The 22,129-nt window shown below is 37.0% G+C and overlaps 5 protein-coding genes across 9 annotated transcripts; 1 reads left to right on the top strand and 4 right to left on the bottom strand.

The window, feature by feature from the left end:
• Positions 1-839: 839 nt before the first annotated feature.
• LOC113309610 (probable protein phosphatase 2C 26) lies at positions 840-3,596 on the top strand. 3 transcript variants are annotated; one of them, XM_026558063.1, is made up of 12 exons: positions 840-1,152; positions 1,330-1,381; positions 1,483-1,562; positions 1,754-1,835; positions 1,975-2,045; positions 2,145-2,224; positions 2,332-2,429; positions 2,559-2,682; positions 2,758-2,840; positions 2,932-2,980; positions 3,075-3,115; positions 3,223-3,596. In XM_026558063.1, exons 1-12 carry the CDS (start codon positions 1,007-1,009, stop codon positions 3,223-3,225), a joined length of 909 nt encoding a protein of 302 aa, XP_026413848.1. In that variant the 5' UTR covers positions 840-1,006; the 3' UTR covers positions 3,226-3,596. The 3 variants fall into 3 exon arrangements, with proteins under 3 accessions (XP_026413848.1, XP_026413847.1, XP_026413849.1); XM_026558062.1 differs by having other exon boundaries at positions 3,075-3,593; XM_026558064.1 differs by lacking the exons at positions 840-1,152; positions 1,330-1,381; positions 1,483-1,562 and having other exon boundaries at positions 1,777-1,835; positions 1,975-2,049; positions 3,075-3,594.
• A 197-nt stretch (positions 3,597-3,793) lies between these two features.
• Positions 3,794-6,601, bottom strand: LOC113309609 (mitoferrin-like). Its single transcript, XM_026558061.1, has 2 exons — positions 5,453-6,601; positions 3,794-4,387 (listed from the first exon to the last, which is right to left on the bottom strand). The coding sequence occupies exons 1-2, from the start codon at positions 6,263-6,265 to the stop codon at positions 4,190-4,192; spliced, it is 1,011 nt and encodes a 336-aa protein (XP_026413846.1). The 5' UTR covers positions 6,266-6,601; the 3' UTR covers positions 3,794-4,189.
• Positions 6,602-7,132: 531 nt separating this feature from the next.
• Positions 7,133-11,145, bottom strand: LOC113310040. Of its 3 annotated transcripts, XM_026558593.1 has the most exons (7): positions 11,065-11,145; positions 10,848-10,888; positions 10,090-10,219; positions 9,590-9,643; positions 9,463-9,496; positions 8,636-8,801; positions 7,133-8,469 (listed from the first exon to the last, which is right to left on the bottom strand). In XM_026558593.1, the coding sequence occupies exons 2-6, from the start codon at positions 10,856-10,858 to the stop codon at positions 8,713-8,715; spliced, it is 318 nt and encodes a 105-aa protein (XP_026414378.1). In that variant the 5' UTR covers positions 10,859-10,888; positions 11,065-11,145; the 3' UTR covers positions 7,133-8,469; positions 8,636-8,712. The 3 variants fall into 3 exon arrangements, 2 of the variants coding, with proteins under 2 accessions (XP_026414378.1, XP_026414379.1); XR_003340883.1 differs by lacking the exons at positions 10,848-10,888; positions 11,065-11,145 and having other exon boundaries at positions 9,753-10,478; XM_026558594.1 differs by lacking the exons at positions 10,848-10,888; positions 11,065-11,145 and having other exon boundaries at positions 10,090-10,479.
• Positions 11,146-11,296: 151 nt separating this feature from the next.
• Positions 11,297-14,221, bottom strand: LOC113310039 (scarecrow-like protein 14). The gene is made up of 2 exons (XM_026558592.1): positions 14,129-14,221; positions 11,297-13,969 (listed from the first exon to the last, which is right to left on the bottom strand). Exon 2 carries the CDS (start codon positions 13,958-13,960, stop codon positions 11,696-11,698), a length of 2,265 nt encoding a protein of 754 aa, XP_026414377.1. The 5' UTR covers positions 13,961-13,969; positions 14,129-14,221; the 3' UTR covers positions 11,297-11,695.
• A 904-nt stretch (positions 14,222-15,125) lies between these two features.
• LOC113308554 lies at positions 15,126-18,744 on the bottom strand. The gene is made up of 11 exons (XM_026557019.1): positions 18,422-18,744; positions 18,149-18,191; positions 17,671-17,724; positions 17,275-17,338; positions 16,795-16,851; positions 16,337-16,443; positions 16,216-16,254; positions 16,036-16,124; positions 15,844-15,922; positions 15,679-15,726; positions 15,126-15,501 (listed from the first exon to the last, which is right to left on the bottom strand). Exons 1-11 carry the CDS (start codon positions 18,598-18,600, stop codon positions 15,421-15,423), a joined length of 840 nt encoding a protein of 279 aa, XP_026412804.1. The 5' UTR covers positions 18,601-18,744; the 3' UTR covers positions 15,126-15,420.
• Between the last annotated feature and the right edge of the window lie 3,385 nt (positions 18,745-22,129).

The following is a 22,129-nucleotide window of genomic DNA, read 5'->3' as shown; positions in this document are numbered from 1 at the left end:
ACCTAATTATGTTTCTCAAAGAAAACCTAGGTCTCCTCTTCTTTCCATTTAATCCAAATTTTGATCTTTAAAACATTATTGATATGAGCACCCACGTCATTTTGTTGGGGTTAACTGGCTTTGGTCAGAAAGGCGAATATTCATTATTAATTCATAATGAAAGGCGAATATTCATTATTAGTTCATGGAAGAAAATCCAGAAATGGAAGTAATAATATATTTTGGGAAAAACGAAATTTTTTTTATGAATTCAATTGATAAATATAACACTAGAATTAATTAATTAATCGATCTCTAGACTATAAGAAATCTATCTAGGAGCATTGCATTGCTTCAAAACGAGGTACAAGATAGTAGATGCATTATACCCGTTCTGAATGCATATTATGTATAATGATGAAACACTTGGCAAGTGTGGAAGAAAGCACCAATGATGTTTTGAAGTCTTAACAGAATGAGTTTTGGATATAGAAGAGGATACTAAGTCATTCAATATGAATTATAAAATATATAGAATATTGAAAGCTCTGTCGAGCGAGGCTCTAATATTTCTGGTATATATTTATACTTTAAAGAGGTTACATGATCAGTTGGAGATGCTTGTAACAATGGTTTTTATTTCAACTCTCTCGCGGAATGCAAAGTAAGAAAAATCCACCATCAATATCTTCTTAGTATGGGACAGTATTGTTCTGCAGTAAATGTTAGAGCATTGCTCGATTGAACCCACAAGTTTTTCTATCTCAAACTTGTTGTCAATGTAGGTTTTAACCTCAAACCTTGGATACATAAGTGAAATTTCAATTGAACCCTAGCTTGCTTCAAAGTTAGCAGGGAAGTCAGGCTACGGCCCGGTGGTTATTAGTATGTAATTGCCGGTTGGACGCGGGAACAAACATTAGGCTGACGTGGTACTCTTCATCAACACCGAATTCAAATCCTTTTACTCTTTATTCTAGTTCCAGTTCAACATCCAAAGAGCCTGAGAAAGAAACTAAAGCTGAGAATGGCTGTTTTCAGTTCTTGGAGTACTGCTCAATCTCAACGGGTTTTTCTTTCTTTCACTTCGAATTCAGTTGACTTCATTTCCAATTCAAAGAGTAGGAAATCTATTTGTTGTTCTTCCTCTTCTTCAGAATTGAATCCAGTTAGGTAAAGTTAATCATTTCACTCTTAATATTTTACTACTTCATTGAAAAATTTTCAACTTTTTCACTGTTCTTCATAGTTTGAGTTGCCTTTGTGCTGAATTAGGGTAATTTGTGAGATAAGTAGAAGGTACAATGTTAATTTGGGGGTTTACATTCACTATATTTTCATGTCATACAGGTTGGAGGTATGTTTCTCTGTTGGAACTCATCTCATACCACATCCGAGTAAGGTAGGATTTCATTTGTTTCAAACTTATTAGGGTGAAACAATTTGGAAATTTGTTCGCCACATATATGTCAGCTCAAAGTTGCTGCTGTTGGTATCCACAAGGTTGAGAAAGGTGGGGAGGATGCTTTTCTTGTGAGCAATTTCAATGGTGGTGTCCTTGCCATTGCAGATGGAGTTTCCGGGTAAAAATCTCAGATGCATTCATTTCACATTATAATTTTGCCCTTATTTTAATGAGGGTCTTTTACAGCATTTGCAATGGAACTGTGCTTAGTTTCCTATATGAGCATCCATTTGAATACATTCTGATTCATGCCTTACAGCTTTCTATCAAGCTTCAACTGTTTAGGCTGAGCTTAAGATTGAATTTCAGGTGGGCTGAAAAAAACGTAGACCCTTCATTCTTTCCAAAAGAGCTGATGGCTAATGCTTCATATCTAATTGATAAAGAGGAGGTATATGTCTATTTTAAAACTTCACAACTTGTATTGGGAATAATTCAAATCTTGTTTGTGATTGTTTTGAAGCGGCAACTGTTCAAACTTTCTTATTCATACTTTTAGTGTGTTAACAATGGAGTATTCCGTTTGACAGGTAGAATATGAACCGCAAATCCTTTTGGGTAGGGCGCATGCTGCAACCTCGTCTAGAGGTTCAGCTACTGTGTAGGTTTTACTTATCTTACCTCTAGCTGTTTAGCTTAAGCTACATAAGAGGATACCCTCTCACATCATTGCTAATTTTTCCTTATTTCTGTTAACTAGAATTGTTGCGATGTTGGAGAAAACTGGGGTCTTGAAAATTGCCAATGTTGGGGATTGTGGCTTAAGGGTTCTTAGAAAAGGTATCACTTATAAACTGTATGCTCAGTCTAATTTATTATTTATCTATGGTTTTCATCCTACTGATTGGTTTGGATTTGGTTGTGTTTTTTCTTGTTCTTTTCAACAGGACGACTTATTTTTTCTACAGCTCCACAAGAGCACTATTTTGATTGTCCATACCAATTGAGCTCCGAGGCAATTAGTCAGACATACCTAGATGCCGCGGTACAGCAATATGGGAAATGGAAAATTTTCAAAATTCTTTGATTTTCTCAAGAAAAAAAAAATTCAGAATGAACTGCCTCAACCAAATTAGTTTCTGCTGGTGACCAAGATTTTTCCTTTTGAGTACAGGTTAGCAACATAGATGTAATGGAGGGAGATAAAATCATTATGGGTTCAGATGGGTTATTCGATAATGTTTACGACCGTGAAATTGTTTCAACAATCTCCCGAATCAACAATGTTGCCGAAGCTGGTATACAACCTGCTCATTCAATTGCTTCTGGTGTTCAATTTTGCTCTCTAACTCAGTCTTCTCATCTTATTGTAGCCAAGGCATTGGCTGTTCTAGCAAATGAGCATTCAAGGGATGCCAATTTTGATTCTCCTTACTCATTGGAGGCTCGAGACCGAGTATGTCAGCTGAAACATTTTAAGTACTATTGTTACTTATCATGATCGTAGTGATTTAAGTTTATTTGTGCGTGTTTTCCTTTTTTGGCAGGGTTTTGATGTTCCCTGGTGGAAGAAAGTTATTGGAAGGAAGCTAGTAGGCATGATGTTGCCTTAAACTAATAATACAAGGTTTCTACAATTTCCTATTGTGTATCCTCTCAATCCTAGTTCTCATTGTCGCTTTTGCTGCAGGTGGGAAGCTGGACGATATCACTGTGATTGTTGGGGAAGTCGTAAGTTCATGAAAATAGTTTTTCTTCAGTCTGAAGAGAACATGACAAATACATGTTGCAGAATTAGTATTTGATATTGACGATTTATTCTTTTCTTGATGACAAAGTGAAGGAGCTTATAAGATTATCAACCCTTGAACAACTTGGGGACTTCTCTGAGGAACACATACATTACATTATATCGCCATTGAACGAATGTACACTCCTGTAAAGTTTCTCCTTATTATATGTATTCAGGGATGGCGGCAGCCTGCAAACTGGAGCAACTATTTCTTCTTGCCAGTTTTGACCACCACCTTGTGAATACTTGCTTGTCAAAATATAAACCAAAAAGCCCACAAATTTCTTTTACAGTTTTTCTTAAACCCTAAGCTTACTGAAAATGTATAGGAAGTACATTCAGTGGGAAGAACTTAACAATAAGGTTTAGAAAAATGAATGTATTAAGTTTTTGAGTAAAATATAGTTGTCTGATAACAAGTTCTTTAAATCGTGTTGCAGCAGAAAAATCTGATCTGTATACAGAATTGAATTTGGAAGAAACCTTGTAGCTGTTTTTCTTAGTCCCGAACTGTGTCCAATATCCAACCGAAGTGGCACCACCCCCATACTGTTATCACAGGACACAGGTGTATGCCACATACACATCAGTACAACCACAAAAAGAAAGAAAACTTATATCAACATAAAGAAACTTCAATGTAGAGAATTTCACTGAAAAAACTTCTTAGTTCATAACCCAATACAGAGAAGAGTAAAAAGAGGTATTCAATCACCTCAAAAGATTTCTCATCAACATTATTGAAGTCAAAGATAGTGATTTTACAATAATACAAATTAATATCTACCCGACCAATCAATTTATCACCCACTAAATAAAAAATATCAGCTTCAAAGAGATGCTTCCAAGACGTTTTGTTTGCTTTATATCAGTCGGGACGAAGTAATTCTGTGGCTCTCCCAAGGGCAAAGTAATCCCGTGTTGTCTTTTGGTTACACTTAAGTCATCCTCCTAAGTACAACAGGAAAAGAAGAGTCCACAATACGTTCACCTTTTAAAAGAAGATTACTTGCTTACTTATTGGCATTCATTCCGTGGAAAAATGTTTTTCCTGCTTCATATGTAGACCAGCAGATAGCCGCTGCAGGGGCATGGAAGAGCATCCTGGGCTTCCACCCTCTCATCAATCCTCGATATCCATCCTTCTGAACTATGCTTCGAATAACACCCCTAATAGAACTATTAGTAAATCTGTCGCATCCACAAACACCCTGTACAGAACAGAATATTTATCAGCTTGTATGAAGTTTGTACACGAGGAAAGAAAAGTATAAGGAAGTATAAGAAAGTATAAGGATGATATCATGTAGTAACTTAGCTGACCATTTACCTAAACAACTTAGCTATCAGGGTCAGTGATTGGAAAAGAAATTAAAATGCAATGAATTTACCATTGCAAACTTTTACGTGTGCAGGTCATAAGAGAGTAAAAAATCCGAAATCATGGCATGAAAGAATCATTATAATGACACCTTAAGTGCAAAGGCAGCTGAAATTACGCTTCTAAAAAAGGCTGATGGCAGATGATAACCGGGTGAGAGTATGCACTACGCTACACAAAAGGTTTCATCTAACTAATGCGCAATTCTACCAGATAGCTGCAAACTCAGCCCCTTTACGAGAACAGGATGGAATAACATTGAAATCCAGGGCTAAAAACACTTTGAAATCACAAAAGATGAAATCCAGGAAAGATTCCAAGGTAGGAGAACTCTTTTAAGCCTCCACATCAGAGTTCTGTTCATGTGGGCACGCGTCAAAAGATTTCAAAACATCATTCTAGATCAACTTCTTCTCACATAATACTAAAATAAATGAAACTCTCAACCTTCTCCTTTCTATCAAAGAGTCTGTTTAGATGCTTGAACAGCTATACACACAACTTATATGGCAGTAACTGCATCCAGCTTTCCCCAACTGTTTCATAATCAGTGATTTTTGAAGGTTCATTCAAGATAGGAACTAAGGTAACCATGTCAAAAGCAACCCTCATCTGCTACTTATTCACCCCAATTTTCATACAGAGTTTGACACATGTCTTTACATGAACATGAAATTTATCCCTAGTCATAAGTTTTCCTGAATCTAAAGCCAAGAGAGCGGGCAAACAATCAAAATCTTAAATGGTGCAACACTTCGGATAGTAAAATAACATGCCAAAGAAACCACCTTGAAGTAAATATAGTAAATACATATCTCAATAGATAGCTAAAATTACCAATTTACTAAATCTTAAAAACAAAGGAGAATTCAAAATATTCAGAAAGGGCTTTTACCTGGCACTGCAATTGGGTCTTGACAACATCGAGTGGAGTTGTGACTGCAGCAGCTAAAGCTCCAGCAGCAGCACCAGCAGTTGCATGAACTACTAACCTTTCGTCACTAGCAGTATCTGGTGATATCTCCATTAACCCAGTTTTTGCAGCTTCATAAGTAGCGAAATGAACAGCAGTGAAAGGAGCATTCATCAAAACAGTAGTTCTATAAGAAGCATAAAAAGCCCCAAATCCTTCTTCCTTCAAAACCCTAGTTGTACAATCCCATAAACCCTTATAATGAGTACTACTCAATTGCAGTCTTTGCTTCACCACATCCATTGGTGTAAAAACAGCATCACTCGCAACCGTAGCACATACACCCGAAACAGCATGTGCAGCAGAATTATTAGGGTCTCCTTTAGAGAAATACTCTTTACAGAATTCATAAACAGAGAAATAAACAGCATGAGCAGGACCAGCACCAAGACTCATAGCCCCAATACCCCTATAAAATCCCAATGGACCTTCTTTCTTTATTAGTGATGTAAAAGCATGTCTAAGACCTACTGTTTGATTTGGGCATGAAACTAATGCTTGCATACGAGTTTTTAGTGTATCAACTGGAAACATTGCTGTATGTTCTACACATCCTGCAATTGACCCAGCAACCATAAATTGCCAAAATTCAAGACCATCATGTGATGATTTGACATCCTCAGTCTCCGTTTCTCTATTCTTTTTATGAAACTCAATTGGCTGCTGTTGTGGTAGTTGTGACCTGAAATCTGGGTTCTTGAATTTCGTTGAAGCTGCTGCTTCTGTTGTAGCCATTTAATACTACAACTATAATAAGATAAATAAACACAAACTGAATCAGAGATTTTGATTTTTTTTCACTTACAATTTGGTTGCTTCCATGCACAAATTCATGAATTTATAGGCGATGGCGATTTCTAAAAAAAATATACCTAAAATAGAGAGCTTGAGAACAGAAGAACAAAGCTGCAGGCTTTGAAAGATATAGATAGAAAGGAAGGGGAGATTGAAGGAAGGTTTAAGGAGATAGATCAAAGAAAGGTACAGTTTAGTTATTTTTGTTTTGTTTTGTTTTGTAGAGAAGTTAGGGTTTTTTTCGAAATTGACCGTTTTTTGTTTTTTTATTTTTGGGGGTGAAATGAAATCTTCCTCTTTTTAGATCTTGTTTATTTTTTCAACCCAAACAGTTGTTTACAGTAACCTTGTACATCGAGAACTTATGATATAACCGTGTTTAGGTTTTGACACGTTTTAAGTTCTTACAAGACATGTCGGATTAGGGTCAGTAGATTTTTTCATCCAGTATCTAATCCAATGGTTTGGGAGGAGTTCCAAGATTTGGAAACTCTCTTACGAGACCCCACGTTAGTTGTGGTTCTCTTGTCGGACGTGCGGCTAAAAATCTACTAGTACTAGCCAATGTCAAAAAGAAACGCTAACACAAAGCTCGAGAAAAACATGGAACTCGGGAAAATTTTCACAAAGAGCTGCATCAGAACCATTGAAAATAGTCATTTCGTTTCGTTTCAAAATAATAGGATGGTTTCATGTATGATTTATACATAATTCAGGAAGGTAGTATAAGCCAGATGAACAATTTAGTTTATACTATAACATTTAATCAATTCAGTTAATTTTGGACAAAAATTCTACTGTGTCTGGAAACTGGCATTTTGAGCCAGATGAACCATGGCAAGAAGCCATTCTACACTGTCATACTCGAATTATAGAAAAGAAAAATATCTGGGAAAAAAACAATGAAGGGACAACGTGGTGGAGAACGCGTGTTATCCACAACCCCCTCTTCTATAGCATCCCTTGGTTTGCCTGTCCATTTGGTACATCCATCTTTGTTTTTCTGAGATCATTCTCTTTCAAATAACAATAGTGTCTCAGTCTATCGAGACAGTAACGTTAGTGTCTGTCCTTATATGAGCCAGTCTCGTTCGCTGTTTGTTTTCTCGCTTTTCTTTTGATTGCCATGGCTGGTAATGACACTCTCATTTGTCTGCGCCTTGATGCCTTCATTGAGCAAATTTCGGGTCACAATTGTGTAGGTGCTGCGCTTAGTAAGAATTGTTGCTTTTTCATCAGACCAGAAATTCAAGCTCTTCTAATGCAAATAGATGACCACTGAAGCCATGAAGCAGAGGAGCTCAATTTGGGTAGCGCCTTCAATTATTTATCAGCTACAAGACCCCAGCAGGACCTCCAAAACTCAATTAGTGCTTATCCAATTCACAAGTTCATTTTGTACTGAACAGCATATCTCAGTTATCCTTCTCTCTCAACCAAAATTCTCATCCTTGATGGGTCCATGAGTCATTTTAGAGGGGTCGTGCAGTTTGTTTATACAGTGAGTGAACACACAACTATGTACCTAAAAGCAGAACAGTGAATCGAATGTTTAACCATCTGGTATGTATAAAGAGATTACACAGCTCCTTTTCTGCAAATGAAATCCTCCAGTGTGAAGCATAGGGATTTCTTTGGGTAAAAGGAATTAGTGTTCTAAAACAAACAGAGATGTTTGTGCCAAGATGAATTGAATCAGGTAGAACTGACAGAGGAAAAAAAATAATACAGGGAAAGAGTAGATATATCAAAGAAACTCCACAAATTAAGCTACAAGGTCTTTGTATTGTTGGAAGAGTTTAATTATGTTCAAAAAGTAGGAATGGATTAACACAGCAAAGGTTTAGTTAAAAGTAAGATTAATTTCCAAGCAACAAAATAAAATACCTCGTCATGATGGGCGAAGCTTCACTGAGCTTAAGCCGTGGCAGCACCTTGAGCAGCAAGCCTTTTCCTTGCCTTTTCAATGATAGACAACTTGATAGCCTTGCCCTTAGGGAGTGAAACCCATGGCTTAGCACCTTTCCTGCGATGAATACATTGGCCAAGCTGGTGGCAAACTCATTAAGAGCACTTGTGATGTGAGAGGGAATCAGACAATCAACAAACATACAACCAAAGAAACAATCGCAGATCTCCTCAACCTGCAATAACATAATAAAAACCACGTCAGTTCTACTTAAGCTGGTTGAACTCATCATAAAAACAAATTCTACTTAACTGGTTGAACTCATCATAAAAACAAATTTCCTTAACATATGAAGACACTATACATCACTTCTAGATGCCCATGAAAAGTAAGGTACTTACTCAATTCCAGTTTTATCAAGCATTTACTCCATATTGCAATTGATCGACTCTCAAGCAGACCCTTGCACCGATGTTTTTCAGAAGTTGTTAAACACCTTCATTTTGATCTTCCAGGAGCAAGAGCTTTTGGTTCCCACAATAAAATACTTTCTGCTAGCAACCCTGTCTAAAAATAGCACATGGCTAAGGGTAAAGTTTGAGGGCATAAGGATCCATGGGCAGTGAGCTTCTAACTAACCTAGAGAAAAAAATTAAAAATTAAGGATCATAATCAATTCTAATAAGCATTGTTAATACCCTTTATCAGCTCGGCCCAACTTACAAGAAGCCGAGCCTGACTACCTGTCTGATAAACAGGTAAGTGGACACATTAAACGTATTATAGCAAAGAAATTGATAAACACCTTTTCCTTCTTTCTCAGTATCACACCCCACACTAGGAGAACAACCATGATTAGCTTACTTCCTAGAAATTAACATTATAAAGGCTTTTTAAAGACATTTGTAAAGTTTTTACTTCTGTTTTCCTAAAAGTTGATAGTTTAGGAGTTAATGTCAGCTGTCTTCTGCTTTCAGATCAACCTTCATTCATTTCCTTCTCCGTGGGCTAAAATGCTCTTTGCAATGAAGGGACAGGTTCAGAATTGCCTTTTTTATCACGTTGAATACTCTTTCCTCTCTCATGCTCTTAGTATTATGGACACATCAATACAACCCAATATTAACAATAACAAAATTGATTCATAATGTTAGGAAATTCTTCATAAAAAACGTCTAAATTCTCAACATCCATAATATTAATAATGGATGGAATAAAAGATAAATACCTGTAGTATGGCGTCCTGGACCATTCCAGTCCCCCTGTAAAAAGATAACAACAACGCGTAGTTATGTCAATCATAATTTAAAGTGGTTGGGTATAGTCAAGAACACATATTGGGTATGACAAATTACCTCAACTGGTTTTGAATCAAGAGACAGAACAACAGCAGCTTGTTTCGTAGTTCTCTGTTAAAGGAGGGGAAAAACATAAGAATAAAACAGAGACAGAACAACACCAGCTAGTTCCATAGTTCTCTATTAAAGAAGGGTAAAATAACATAAGAATAAAACATACAAAGTTAAAGTCTCTCAATACTTCTTCACAATCCAAATAAGTGAATTATCTCAAGAATATCTTGAACACCAAACAATATCTCCAGCTTCAATGGCCACACCCGGACCCACTTGATACTCCCAGTGCATCAGAATTTTGTGTGTTAATATCGATGAAGAATATGAAAAATGGGTGTAGAGAACATAACTTACAGATCCAGGCTGCTAATTGTCAACTTTAATATACAGTTGAATAGATTCATGTACTTGTAATAGCTAAATTTATAATATGGAATTTCAAGTATGTTGGGCGATGTTGTGTGTAAAAAAGAATATGAGAGAGTAGTGAGAGAGAAAACCTGGCCAGGCATGGCATTCTCCAATAGAGCCACTACTGTTAATCCCAGCATATAAGCAAGCTTTGTAGCGAGCAACTGAAATGTCTCACCCAACGGATTTGTCAGCTCCAGAAGCACAGTAGTAAGGCCCCTGAGAAAGAAATTACAAATGTTATTGACTCAGAAATAAACTGGTTAATAATATTGAAACAAAAATATTACCAGAGGACCGGGGAATCCTCCAATTGGCCAACCAAGAGGCCACTTTACATTGGACTGGAGCAAGGTGTATTCCAGCTCAATACCCGTACCTATTTTGCAATAACCATCATTGACTCAATACGGGAGATTCGTGGTTTAGTTTGAAAGGAACCAAAATATCAAGATAATACCCTCCCAACAGCCACTAGAGCAACAGCCGAACACCACCAAAACAACAGCAACAACAAAAGCACCAACAACAACAGCAACAGTGGCTCCAGCAGCAGCAAAAAGAAGAACAGTAACAACAGCAGCAACAAGAAGAAGAACAATAATAATGACAACCACAAAAGCAGCCAGTTACTGCAGCTTGGAGCCAAAAGGGCATAGGTGCGAAGGTACCAATGATATATCCCCCACGGCCCCACCTCAGGACAGTTATAGTGATACCCAAGTTGAATCACCCAAGGAACTCATAAGAAGTGACTCATTAGCTAACGATGGCAATGCCCTAATTGTTTTTATGGGTACGAGACGGTAACTCAAATACTCCCACCAAGTGAGCATCACTACCGCACCTTGACTGCATCCTCAATAGATGGAGAGGAGCAACGCGTGCCTGGTACGCGGGCAAGAAATGATCATTTCATAATTGGTTACAGTAGAAGTTGGTTATATCAATTACATAGGTTTTACAAAGGCTTTGTAGTTCACCACGGCGTATTACTATTACTACTCTCAAAATAGTAATACGCCGTACGGCACCCATAAAGAGTCTGAGTTTTAGAGTGTTACTGAATTATGCAAAGTGGGATGCAAACAAAACGTCAGCTGCGCTTTTGTTTCATTCTCCCTTTAGGTTCTGTTTTCTGCATTAGATCTTTGTCCATCGGTTTTTCTTAATATAATGTAAATTGAAGCCTGTTGTGAGCGTTATAACATTTGATTACACATTGAGATGTATATATAACGACAAAAAGTAACACTGATAGATCACAAATAAATAAATAAAATTGTTAGAAGCTGATAAAACAAAGTGCAAGTCCACAAAGTAAATCCATAGAGCACTGTCAAACAGAGAAGCCATTTCGTTGACTATGAATTCTGTTAAGTGAAACTGTATAACATATTTCTGCAGGTTCTTCTGCAGAATTACGTTTACTAACAGAGAAAATCCGCTAAAAATTGGAAAAAGCTTTTGGTTCAGTGCAATCAAATTTTCATTTTTTTACATTGCATTTATACATTGGGGTGTTTTAAACTGTGTGAGTTTATCTTTCATTTACGTATTGATCAAACTATGCCGTCTTGATCCCATAAAGGAAGAAGATTAGCAGAGCATAAGATTTATGAGGGACTGTAACTTAAACCAAAAAACAGATTACCTCCTTCCACATGAACAGTAGTGCAACAAAAGAAAAGAATCTTACGCGGGCCTCCAAGAAGAAAGGGCGAAGAGAATTCTCCCCTTCCATCCCAGCAGCATCCACTGGCTATCTGCATCTACAATAAAATCCTTGTGGTAGTCTGATTTCACTCTTTCTTTCGCCTTCTTCATTATATCTTTGTGCAGTGGGAGTTGCACGAACCCAGCCCTCGTATTCCTTGCCTGCCATTGTTTATAAGTCTCTGGCCTCTCAACCCTCTGTGATCCTTCACATGCTATAATGTTCAAAGCCTCCTTCCCGAGGATGTCTCTCTCGATCAGTATCCTCTCGGGATGTTCACGGGGAATATTTGTATCAAGCACATCAAACAAAGATGAAAAGTGAAAGAGAGCCTCCCGGAATCGAGTAACAAAGAATGGGGAACTGTAGGCACCATTTGAAACCCCATGGATGAAAACATCAGGATTCATCTTCCTTATGAGGTTCAGAACGGCATTTCGTGGACTGTCCAATATAACAGTTTCATCAAGCAAGTTTCTAGCTCGAAACAAGAAGTTGACAACAAGAACTTCATCTTTAGCAATATTGAGATCCTCAAGTTGGATGGTTTCCCATTTCTGAGCAATGGCATGGTACTCGAATGGGACATGGAATTTCTCAGCATAAGATTTTAACCGACGACCCGTTTCTTCAACCAATTCAGATGGGCGAAAACCAGGTTCGGGCAATTCTATCCCAGTAATTCGAATTTTAGGTGGGCCACCTTTTCTTTTCGAAAGACGCTGGATAAGGCAAGGCCATTGAAAACCATAGAGGATACCAAAATCTACTATATGGAGGGTAGTAGCCTTATCAGCCAGATCATCAATTGTTTGGTTTGCAAAGAAATTTGATATCTTCTTGAACGGGACTGTACCCATAAAGAGATGATAAGCTTTCAAGATATCAGCTGCTGATGTTCTCTTGTGCAGGAGGGTTGAGTAAATCTCACTCCCGGATCCAGCCAAACGTGCCTCAAGTCCATTAGCAAAGCAATGGGCTAACCTTTGTGAACCATCTCCATCAGGGGGAGAATGTTGTCTAATCTGCCTCAGTAGCTCACTAGCAGTCCTACGATCATCAGCAGAAACAGCTTGTGCACAGTGAATGAGTAGTGTCCGCAAATCCACGACATCCCCTTTAGACTTCTGTTTCCTACCACGGGGCTTTCCACCATTAGACCCTTTTGATTGCCCATTCTGCTGCAAATTCTTGGTTGCTTCAGTCTTCAAGGATTTGTGGGGAGTTGAATCTTCTTTATCACATTTTTCTTCATTCCCACAGAGCAATACCATATCAAACATTGCTGATCGTACCGTTTCTTCGGAGAACACTGCCGGTTGCTTATTACTCCTCCCTTCTTCTAAACCTGTATCCTCCCTGTGCAGATTCTTCTTCCCTCTCGAACCAGTTGGCGAAGTCTCTTTCTCATCCTTCTTCTCCAACTTCACCTCAACATCGCCAGCTTCTTTGTTTCTTTCGTCATTAAGAAAACTATTACTTTCTAGGTCAATAATCAGGTTTGTATCATCTGGAAGAAACTTATTTGCTTCCTCGACGCCTTTTCTGAACTGCCAAATGAAATCACTCTCAGAATAGACATCATGAACCTGAACCTTATCCCCGGGCGAATCCACTTTTCCTTCCACAACAGAATTGGAACCGTTTGAAGGATCGAAAGCTGATTGAGGAGTCATCTGGAAAGTATAATCACTCAGAACACTTTGGGAATGAGACAAAGGTTGATACTCACCGAGTGCACCAGCCCAACTAGTTTCAGCTGCATTGTTACTACTACTACCACTGCTACTGCAATTGTTACTACCATGGTACTGAGTAGAGTTGTCAACTTGACCTTCTGGGTTGCAATGAGGAGAAGGGGGATAATACTTTTCACCCAGAATTTCATAAAAGGGTTTCTCTGTTGCCAGGAGAGCTGAACAATCTTGAAGCATACAGTTCTTCTCTTCAATGTCTTCTTCCATAAGCATTTGGGTTATGTACTTAAGAACCACATCTGAGAAATCATATTCTTCCCCCGGAGAAAAATCTTCTTGAAGACTAAAATTTGAGGATGAAGCAGTCATACTATGGTCAGCAAAACTATTGCTACTACTACTAAAATTAGGATTCTGATCTATTGAACTTTGATCAAGGCTATTATTATTATTCTCCTCTGACGTAAAGAAATTCATATCAGAAACAGACTCAGAATTTCCATTAATTGAATCAAGTAAACCTCTTAAACGTGAATCCATATCCATTAATAATCTCTAGAAAAAAAAGAAAAAAATAGAAAATCTTAACTTCAGATTAAACACTAATTTCCACAGTAAAAGCTGAATAACTCACAAGAAATGACCAAATCTGATGCTGCAGCAGTAGTAGTTGATTACAGTGAAATTTGGTGGATACACAGAGAAAAGGCGTACCTCAAGATATCGAAAATGGAACCCTAGAAATGAAAAGCAGGAAGAAGAAGAAGCCAAATGTTACAAAATGTTGAGAAGCTTTAAACTCCTCTCATTTTTAAAGTACAAGCTGTATAGTCAAACGAAATGTTTTCTTCCGATAGTCACCTTGGCATATGGGACCATAACTGCCTAGTTTGACTGGCCATCACTGAAACTTGTGCTCAGGTCACAGTGTTCATAACTTAAACCTGCATTGTCTATAGGAAGAAGTAACTTTTCAATGATTGGTAAAGAATTTGGTGCTCACCAGTTTGGAACTCATGTCAATGCTATCGTTATTCACAGTGACCTTACCATTATACTACACTGACATCGGCAAAAGTTATTTCTCAATACGTGCATAACGGGGAAAGCAGCATGAAAGTATTCTTTATATCGGAAGAGAGATTCGTTATGTTCCTCCATTCACATTGGTATTGCTTTTGTCGTACAATCTTCAGTACCTACAACCTAGAAATCACGTGAATATTTATGAAGCTTCTAGAAGATTGCCGAAGAAGTCGCGTATGGAATGTGCAAGTTGTATTTGGCTTGCCATTATTTTGCAAAATCATTTTCATAATTCAGTTTCACCTTTTAGTGTACCCTAAACCGAGCATCAATTTCTTGATAGCAACTGCGATAACACAATGTTTTTGGGAAAACAATAATGTCTCGGTCTATCAAAACAGGAGTAGCATTTATAAGTACCCACACATGAGCCACTCTCATTCACTGTCTTCTCGTACTTCTTTTGATTGCTATGGACAGGTATGACACTCACATTTTCAGCAGTATGCTATACTGTATACGTATGTACATGATTCTAAAATATAGAAAAGCGTAGGAGAAGATGCAATGCAAGTACATCTATAAATGCCCAAAAGCAAGCATTTATAGCATAAATCAGATTTGAGATAATAAAGACCTCTCTTGTTACCTGCAATATGATGATAACTTCATGCAAGCGCTTAACTGCTACAACTTCTCTCTCTAAAACAATAACCATTACACATTTGAGTATTACACATTTGCTAAGACTATAACCTTCAAAAATTGGTTATGAAATTGGTCATTTTTTCCCCAATCAAAATCGGAGAGAAAGAAATCAAAAGAATATAACCAAATGAACAACAGGCGTCAGGGAGAATGAATTGAATATTACTAACACAAAAAAAATACAAAAACATTGCTCTTGGGAGTTGGCACTTAGATGAGCCATGCTGCTGGTCGCGTAGCTCCACTTTTTTATACAGAAGACATGCAGCCGCTCAGAAGTTGACAGGAGAATAAGAACTTCGATGCCCTTCAGTGGGCCCTCTAAACCTTCGTACGAGTGACCCAAAGAAAACCTGGTAGAGATGAACGTTAATAGAGAAGAGAAAAAGGGTAACATACAGGTCAAACGTGGATTTCATATGGTTTGAAACATGCAAACAACTGATCATTCTTCAGAAGAAATCAATAGTTGGATCGTTTTGAGGGTCACACAAGTGGTGCAAACATTAGAAAAAGAAATGCAGGTATACCTGAGTTCTATGTGGTAAACTGAGCCAAAACTCCAAATTTGGGATAAGCTGCACAGAGAAATAGAAGAGAGCAGTTAAAAGATCTGACCAAAGGATAATCTGCACCAAATTTGATATACACATGGTATAACTGACAACAAACAAGATTAGAGAAAGAAATCATACTTCTATACCACGAATGCCAAGGGCGAAAAACCGATAAGCTGTACCAGCCACCAGATACGCTCCCAAAAGGCACAAAATACTGAAAATGAGAGCAACAACTTCATCAGGGAAAGTTTCCCTCTAAAAACAGCAACTAACTTAATGCAACTAATATTATTCTTGAAAAAGGAAAAAAACAGTTCTAACACTCACATGATAAAAAGAGTACCCAACCAGCTCCACCCGCTTCGATGAACAGATATAATCTTCGCACAACCGTTAGGGTGTCTTAACTCTGTAGTCTGCAGGAAAGAATTTGTTTTAGTTTTCCATCCAGCAATTAGGAATCAAATGACAAAAACAAGAAAGAATATAATACTTTCATGCACTCACATATTCACAATCTCCTATATGTTTCAATGCATTTGGTCCCTGAAATAACGAAAATGATTTAGGAAAGTCACATTCCACAAGAAGTAGATCATCAAAAATTATGAGAGAGTAAAATACTCACTTTAACTCCATTTGCATCACAGTAAACAGATACAGATAGTGAACAGTTAACCCTGAGACCACCACTTGACATTTTAACAACAACACCTGTGTGAGGCTTCGCTTTATCTGCCAGCCAATGCAAAAAAAAAAGGATAGGTCTAAGAGAGAGGATATGACAGTTGGCATGCACAACAGGAGGAACTAAGGTCGATAGTTATTTTCAAGGTAAGTTTATGTGAATAAAAGAATTCCTTCCTCGAGTTTTCAGGTTGTCCAGAAATTTCTAGCATGCGTATTGTTTTTTTCATGTGAAAGCCCCTAATGTTTTCTATGTTGACAAGGGATGGATGGCTTGGCTACTGACACAATTAAACAAAATTCAAATCCAGAATAATCTTCTTTCAAAACCATACTAGATGGAATAAGAAGAGCAAGCTAAAATCAGTTTTCCACAGAAAAGTTCATCCACAAATGTACCAATTAGACTTATTTGAATGCTCGAGGCTCGCCCAATAGTTGTGCAAACATCATATCCTGCACGTATCAACAATATATTATGAGTACGACAGTGATTCGAGACAGAAGGAATGTAACACCTTAAAGTGACTACACCTGCAAAAAACTTCATAATGCCCATAATAAACTGGGATGAAGAAACAGTACAGCTGAGGGAAACAGAAATAGCTCCAACTCATCGAAGAAAGAACTATAGAAAGTCAAATGACACGGTTTGGACATGTCCAGCAAGGACCAATGACATGAGAAGATGAGTGATTGGATAAGAAAGAATTTCTATAAACAATGAGCAAAATTGAAAAATGAGCGGAGTCCAGACTAGAAGCCATACCCAAATCCTCAATTTTCACCCTATTCTTCAACATAGACTACACTAATGGTGAAGTACAAGAAATATCTACTAGCAAGATAGCTAAATACTGCCTAAAAAAAAGCATCTACCTCCTAAATTTTCAGACACGAGCGCACTACATTCCATTCCACAGCGGGCTGGCCCCCCACAATCCTACAATATAAGCCAAGACAATCAAATCAGAAACACCAACAGCAACAAAAAGGTGACCATGACAACATTGACTTGGATTAGCTAGCATACAAAATAAAAACCACTAATAATTTTTCTTATCAAAAACAATAGACAAAAGAAAAACTAGAAAATCGGGAAAGAAGGGTAACAAGGGACACAAGATCATATACTCAAAACGCTTCCACATGCATCAATCTTTCACGACAAAAACATACCATATATGCCACCTTTAGCAGAATCATATCAACTAGTAAAAAGAACGAAAAACTAATACAATTGCTCTTAAGAATTAAAATAAAAAAAGACTTTACCAGGCAGCCAACACATCTAGGTGGGTTGTGGTTGAATATCATTCCATCACAGAGCTGTTCCACATAACCCAAGAACAGAAAGTCAGCAAGAAGTTCATGTGAAGCAAAATAGTCCATGTATAAATTAAGAGACCAATATACAACAAAAATTTCAGATTCAATTTATCAAGAATTATTTTTGCAACTAAAAGTAGAAAACAAAACCGAAACCACCTATGTCCACCTAAGTTGAACGTAATTCATAAAATAGTTGAATTCTACAATTGAGCATACAGGATTTAGGCATATAACGCGTGAAACCAGCTTAGCTTATTGGTCACATATGCATTCTTGTAAAAATAAATCATCTATCTATGATGCATGAAACTGGAAATTGGTATATTTCATGTTCCTTAAAAGTCTATAATATCACAAAATCTACCTAGAGAAGCAACTTAAAATAAAATAAGACATAAAAGTGTGACCTGATGAAGCCAACCTGAAACCAAAGAACTGTCTTATTCGCCGCCACCTTGTAAAATCTGCAAATACAGTAGTGAAATCCAATCAACATTGAAATTAATCAACAAGGAAATCCTGAAGCCTTTTACTATTTAATTTCCAACAAATTAAACTAGGTCTAACTCATAAATTCCATTTTTGAACTTAATCAAAGCAAATCCAAAGCAAAATCAATCAATATAACAGACTAAATAGAAAATAAGGAATATGCAGATATTAAAATGATGATATTAGGGGAAATGGAGAGTACCCATCTTCGCTAAGAACCCCGTGAGGATAATTTGAAGTAGGAGAATCCAAGCTATAGTTGTAAAGCTTGTTTTGTTGTAAAAAGCTGAAATCACAAACATTCGAGATCCGGTTCGACTCAACTCGGTTTAGAATTGACAATAAGAGGAAAAATGTCAGAAAATCGTTTAGAATCGCCATGATTTTAGAATTCGAACGACCTCAGCTGTTGCAGAGATCGTCCGAAGACTCGGGGAAAAGAAATGGAACGAAGGGGAAGAGAAAGAGACACTGAGAACCCCGCATCAATTTCGGAAAAATTCTGTTACCATTTCTGTCCTCAAAACGTCTTCTTGTCTTACGATGATTTTTTACCGGGGATGGAAAGGTATATGTATGCTGATACGGACAAGCGGCCCTTGGGCAACAAGAAGTAAGGTGGCGCAGATAAGAGACAGCTTCATGCACACCCTTGTTATCAGTTTGTAAAGAAATTTTTTACACTGCAGTTATTTACGCTCATTGTAAACTATTTGTAACCGCTAAAGCTTCAGCTGGGTCAATGTTTATCTCCATATTTATTCATCCTGTGTATGGAGGTTCTTTCTAGACTCCTCTGTCATTTGGAATCACTGAAACAGGTAATAGATATCAAACTCACCCCAAAATCAACACATATTTCTCATTTATTCTTTGCAGATGATTTTTTGCTTTTCACTAGAGCTGATTTAGGTAGCTGTAAAAATCTTCTGGAAGCTATTAATCTTTTTAGTAAAGCCTCTGGGCAAGTAATAAATTTTGCAAAATCTGGTCTGTTTTTTAGTAAAAAAATTCATAATAAACACCAAGGTATTATTTCTAGGTTAATGAAATCAAAAAAATAAATATCAGAGACACCCATTTAGGAGTACCTTTATTCATCGATAGATCAAAACTTAAGTCCTTTGATAGCATTATAGAAAAAATGGAACAGAGAGTTAAGAACTGGTTAGCAAAAAATCTATCTCAATCAAGTAAGATTGTTATAAATAAATTTGTTATTTCTAGTATGCCAATTTTTAGCATGGGATGTTTTGTTTTGCCTAAAAAATTACCAAAAGAATAAATGATATTCAGAGAGATTTTTGGTGGGGAAAACATACTAATTATAAAGGTATTTACATAAAATCTTTTGACTTCTTATGTAAACCAATTGACCAAGGGGGTTAGGTTTCAAAGAGGTTAACAAAGTAAACCAGGCTATGATTAGCAGGATAGCCTGGAGATTGGTGAGTAGTCCTGATGATTTATGGGCTCAAATTTTAAAAGAAAATACTTTAAAAAAATAGGAGCTCTTCAATCCAAAAAGAAATCAACAGCTTCTTAGATTTGGAAATGCATTTTACAAGGTATTGAGCATATCAAAAAGTATAGTGTTTGGGAGGTAGGCAATGGTTTCTCAATAAATATCTGGGATGACAAATGGTTACCAAATAGGGAACAAACTCTAGCTAGTTTTATCCCTGGAAACTCTAATATAACACTTGTGTCTGATTTGATAAATCATGACACAAAGAAGTGGAATGAGTCTTTGTTACTTTCAACTTTTGATAGATCTTTGGTCAGTGAAATAATGAACATAAGATTATACACACAAAGGTATGGAAAACTGAAAAAAGATAAATTGAGATGGTTACTTACTAGAAACGGTGAATTTTTTGTTAAATATTTATATGCAAAGTTACTGAATCCATCTAACACCATCCCTGACAAAACAAAGAAGTTTTGGAAAGGATTATGGAGCATGGATACTTCGCAGAGAATCAAACTGTTTATTTGGAAATGCCTGCAAGATGCATTACCTACTAAACATGAGTTAAAATCAGTGGACAACAAATGCATTTTCTGTAAGACTGTGGTGGAATCTACTTTTCATCTGTTCCTTGACTGTGACTATGCTAAAGCTGTGTGGAATCTACAGCCAATGGCAGTTCAGGGAGTACCTCACAACTCAGCTTCTGTTAATACTTCTTTCTTGCATAAATATAATGAATGGTTAGCAGGAGATTGTAATTTCATCTCAATGGCACTAGCTGCAACCAGGTACTGGTTTATTTGGAAAGAACGGTGTCTTAGGATATTTGAAGATAAATCTAGAACACCAATTCAGTTAGCACTAGATATATCAAGACACTGTGAGTACTGGCATCCAATGACTTTGAATAGTTTAAACCAAAAACAAGACAGAACTATCAAACCAATACCACATTGGACATTCCCAATCACAAATACTTTCAAACTAAATTGTGATGCTTCTTGGTTATCTGAAAAAACCGATGCAGGCTTTGGTTTTGTTCTTCGTAATTGGACATGAACCTTCAAAGGAGCAGAATCAGGTATCTTCAGGTCTTCCACTACTGAAAAAGCAGAATCTCTAGTTCTCCTTCAAGCAGCTAAATAGGCCAAACTACATAACATACAACATCTGGTCATAGAAGGAGATAACAGGGCAACAATTAGGTATTTACAAGGAAATGAATCAACTATCCAATGGCAAAGCATTGCAATTCTATATGAAGTTAAGAAGCTAGTAGAACAAATGATCTCTTTTTTGGGCTTCCAGTATGTAGACAGACGAGCAAACAAAGTGGCAGACCAATTGGCAAAGAAAGGAAGAAAAAGTACCACTACAATTTCCTGGTTAGACCAAGCTCCTTTATTTTTAATTCCAACCATTGCTTTTGACACTGTCAAAGCTTATGAATATTGTAATATAAGTACAAACCTTGTATCAGTTCAAGATGAGGTTAACCTTACAGATTAAGTCATCAACATGACAACTCTATCTGAGCTCGCTCCTAATGAGACTGAATCAGATGCTTAGCCATCTCCGTTTCCAGTAATATATTTCTATTTTTTTTAAAAAAAAAAAAGCTTGGTCAATGTTTGTCGTAGTAGTTAATATAGCTTTGGCTTCTAAGAACTCTCCCACATCATTACAAACATAATACCCATGCTAGCAAAGTTATTATTAGGACCCATAAATGTATCAACAGTGACGAAAATCCAACCTACATGAGGAGGAGACCGATGCATAAGATGAATCCTAGGAGGTGAATCATGCGCCAGCTGACCTACGTTAATATCTATGTGATATGAGGTACAAAAGTGATAAATACATTGGGAAGTGGTAATTGGATTATGTTTAGTATGTTGAACACAAAAGAGCAACAAGTTTTACATACATGCCATATTGTAACCACCACCAAATTAATCAGCGGAGATTTTTTGAACGAAATTGGATTTTTCTCATTTGATCATGAGAGAAACCAACCCTGCAAATGACATACTGAATGTAAATGGTGTAGAATATATTCTGAAGTAGGAAACTAAACAATTCCGACGGGCGGATAAAAAAACGAAGAGTGGTCTCATTTGCATCACCATAAAAGGGTCAAAGCTGATGATGTTGTTGGCAATATCTGAACACCAACATAAAAACTGAGAGATACTATGACGAAGTTTCCATAAAAAGAGAAGCAGTTTGTATGATATCTTCATCTTCCAAATTTTAAGCAAAAAAAAGTTTAGAAAATGGTGTGTTAATATGCATTGCGTGTTGTTCTTTCAATATAAAGTGGTGATAAGTAAAACTTACAGAAAATTATGCAGACTTGGTGAGAGACTACTTTAGTAAATCTGTAGTGTATGGAAATAAGGGTATCAGTTGAATCTGCTTAATATGCTCAGG

The sequence above is a fragment of the Papaver somniferum genome, chromosome 9 (assembly GCF_003573695.1).
Source record: "Papaver somniferum cultivar HN1 chromosome 9, ASM357369v1, whole genome shotgun sequence".
NCBI classification, from domain to species: Eukaryota; Viridiplantae; Streptophyta; class Magnoliopsida; order Ranunculales; family Papaveraceae; genus Papaver; species Papaver somniferum.
The sequence above is the reverse complement of the archived record's forward strand: the minus strand, read 5'-3'. Positions and strand labels throughout refer to the sequence as shown.

Coding starts and splice junctions, on each gene's coding strand:
- LOC113309610 (XM_026558062.1), top strand. CDS start 1,007: ATGGCTGTTTTCAGTTCTTGGAGTACTGCTCAATCTCAACGGGTTTTT. Junction 2,225..2,331: donor CTTAAGGGTTCTTAGAAAAG/GTATCACTTATA, acceptor TCTTTTCAACAG/GACGACTTATTTTTTCTACA. Junction 2,841..2,931: donor CATTGGAGGCTCGAGACCGA/GTATGTCAGCTG, acceptor CTTTTTTGGCAG/GGTTTTGATGTTCCCTGGTG.
- LOC113308554 (XM_026557019.1), bottom strand. CDS start 18,600: ATGGCGATTCTAAACGATTTTCTGACATTTTTCCTCTTATTGTCAATT. Junction 17,339..17,670: donor CTAGATGTGTTGGCTGCCTG/GTAAAGTCTTTT, acceptor CTTATATTGTAG/GATTGTGGGGGGCCAGCCCG. Junction 16,852..17,274: donor CGTGTCTGAAAATTTAGGAG/GTAGATGCTTTT, acceptor TGATACGTGCAG/GATATGATGTTTGCACAACT.
- LOC113309609 (XM_026558061.1), bottom strand. CDS start 6,265: ATGGCTACAACAGAAGCAGCAGCTTCAACGAAATTCAAGAACCCAGAT. Junction 4,388..5,452: donor AGACCCAATTGCAGTGCCAG/GTAAAAGCCCTT, acceptor TGTTCTGTACAG/GGTGTTTGTGGATGCGACAG.
- LOC113310040 (XM_026558593.1), bottom strand. Junction 9,644..10,089: donor AGAATGCCATGCCTGGCCAG/GTTTTCTCTCTC, acceptor CTCCTTTAACAG/AGAACTACGAAACAAGCTGC. Junction 8,802..9,462: donor TCCAGGACGCCATACTACAG/GTATTTATCTTT, acceptor TGCTATTTTTAG/ACAGGGTTGCTAGCAGAAAG.
- LOC113310039 (XM_026558592.1), bottom strand. CDS start 13,960: ATGGATATGGATTCACGTTTAAGAGGTTTACTTGATTCAATTAATGGA.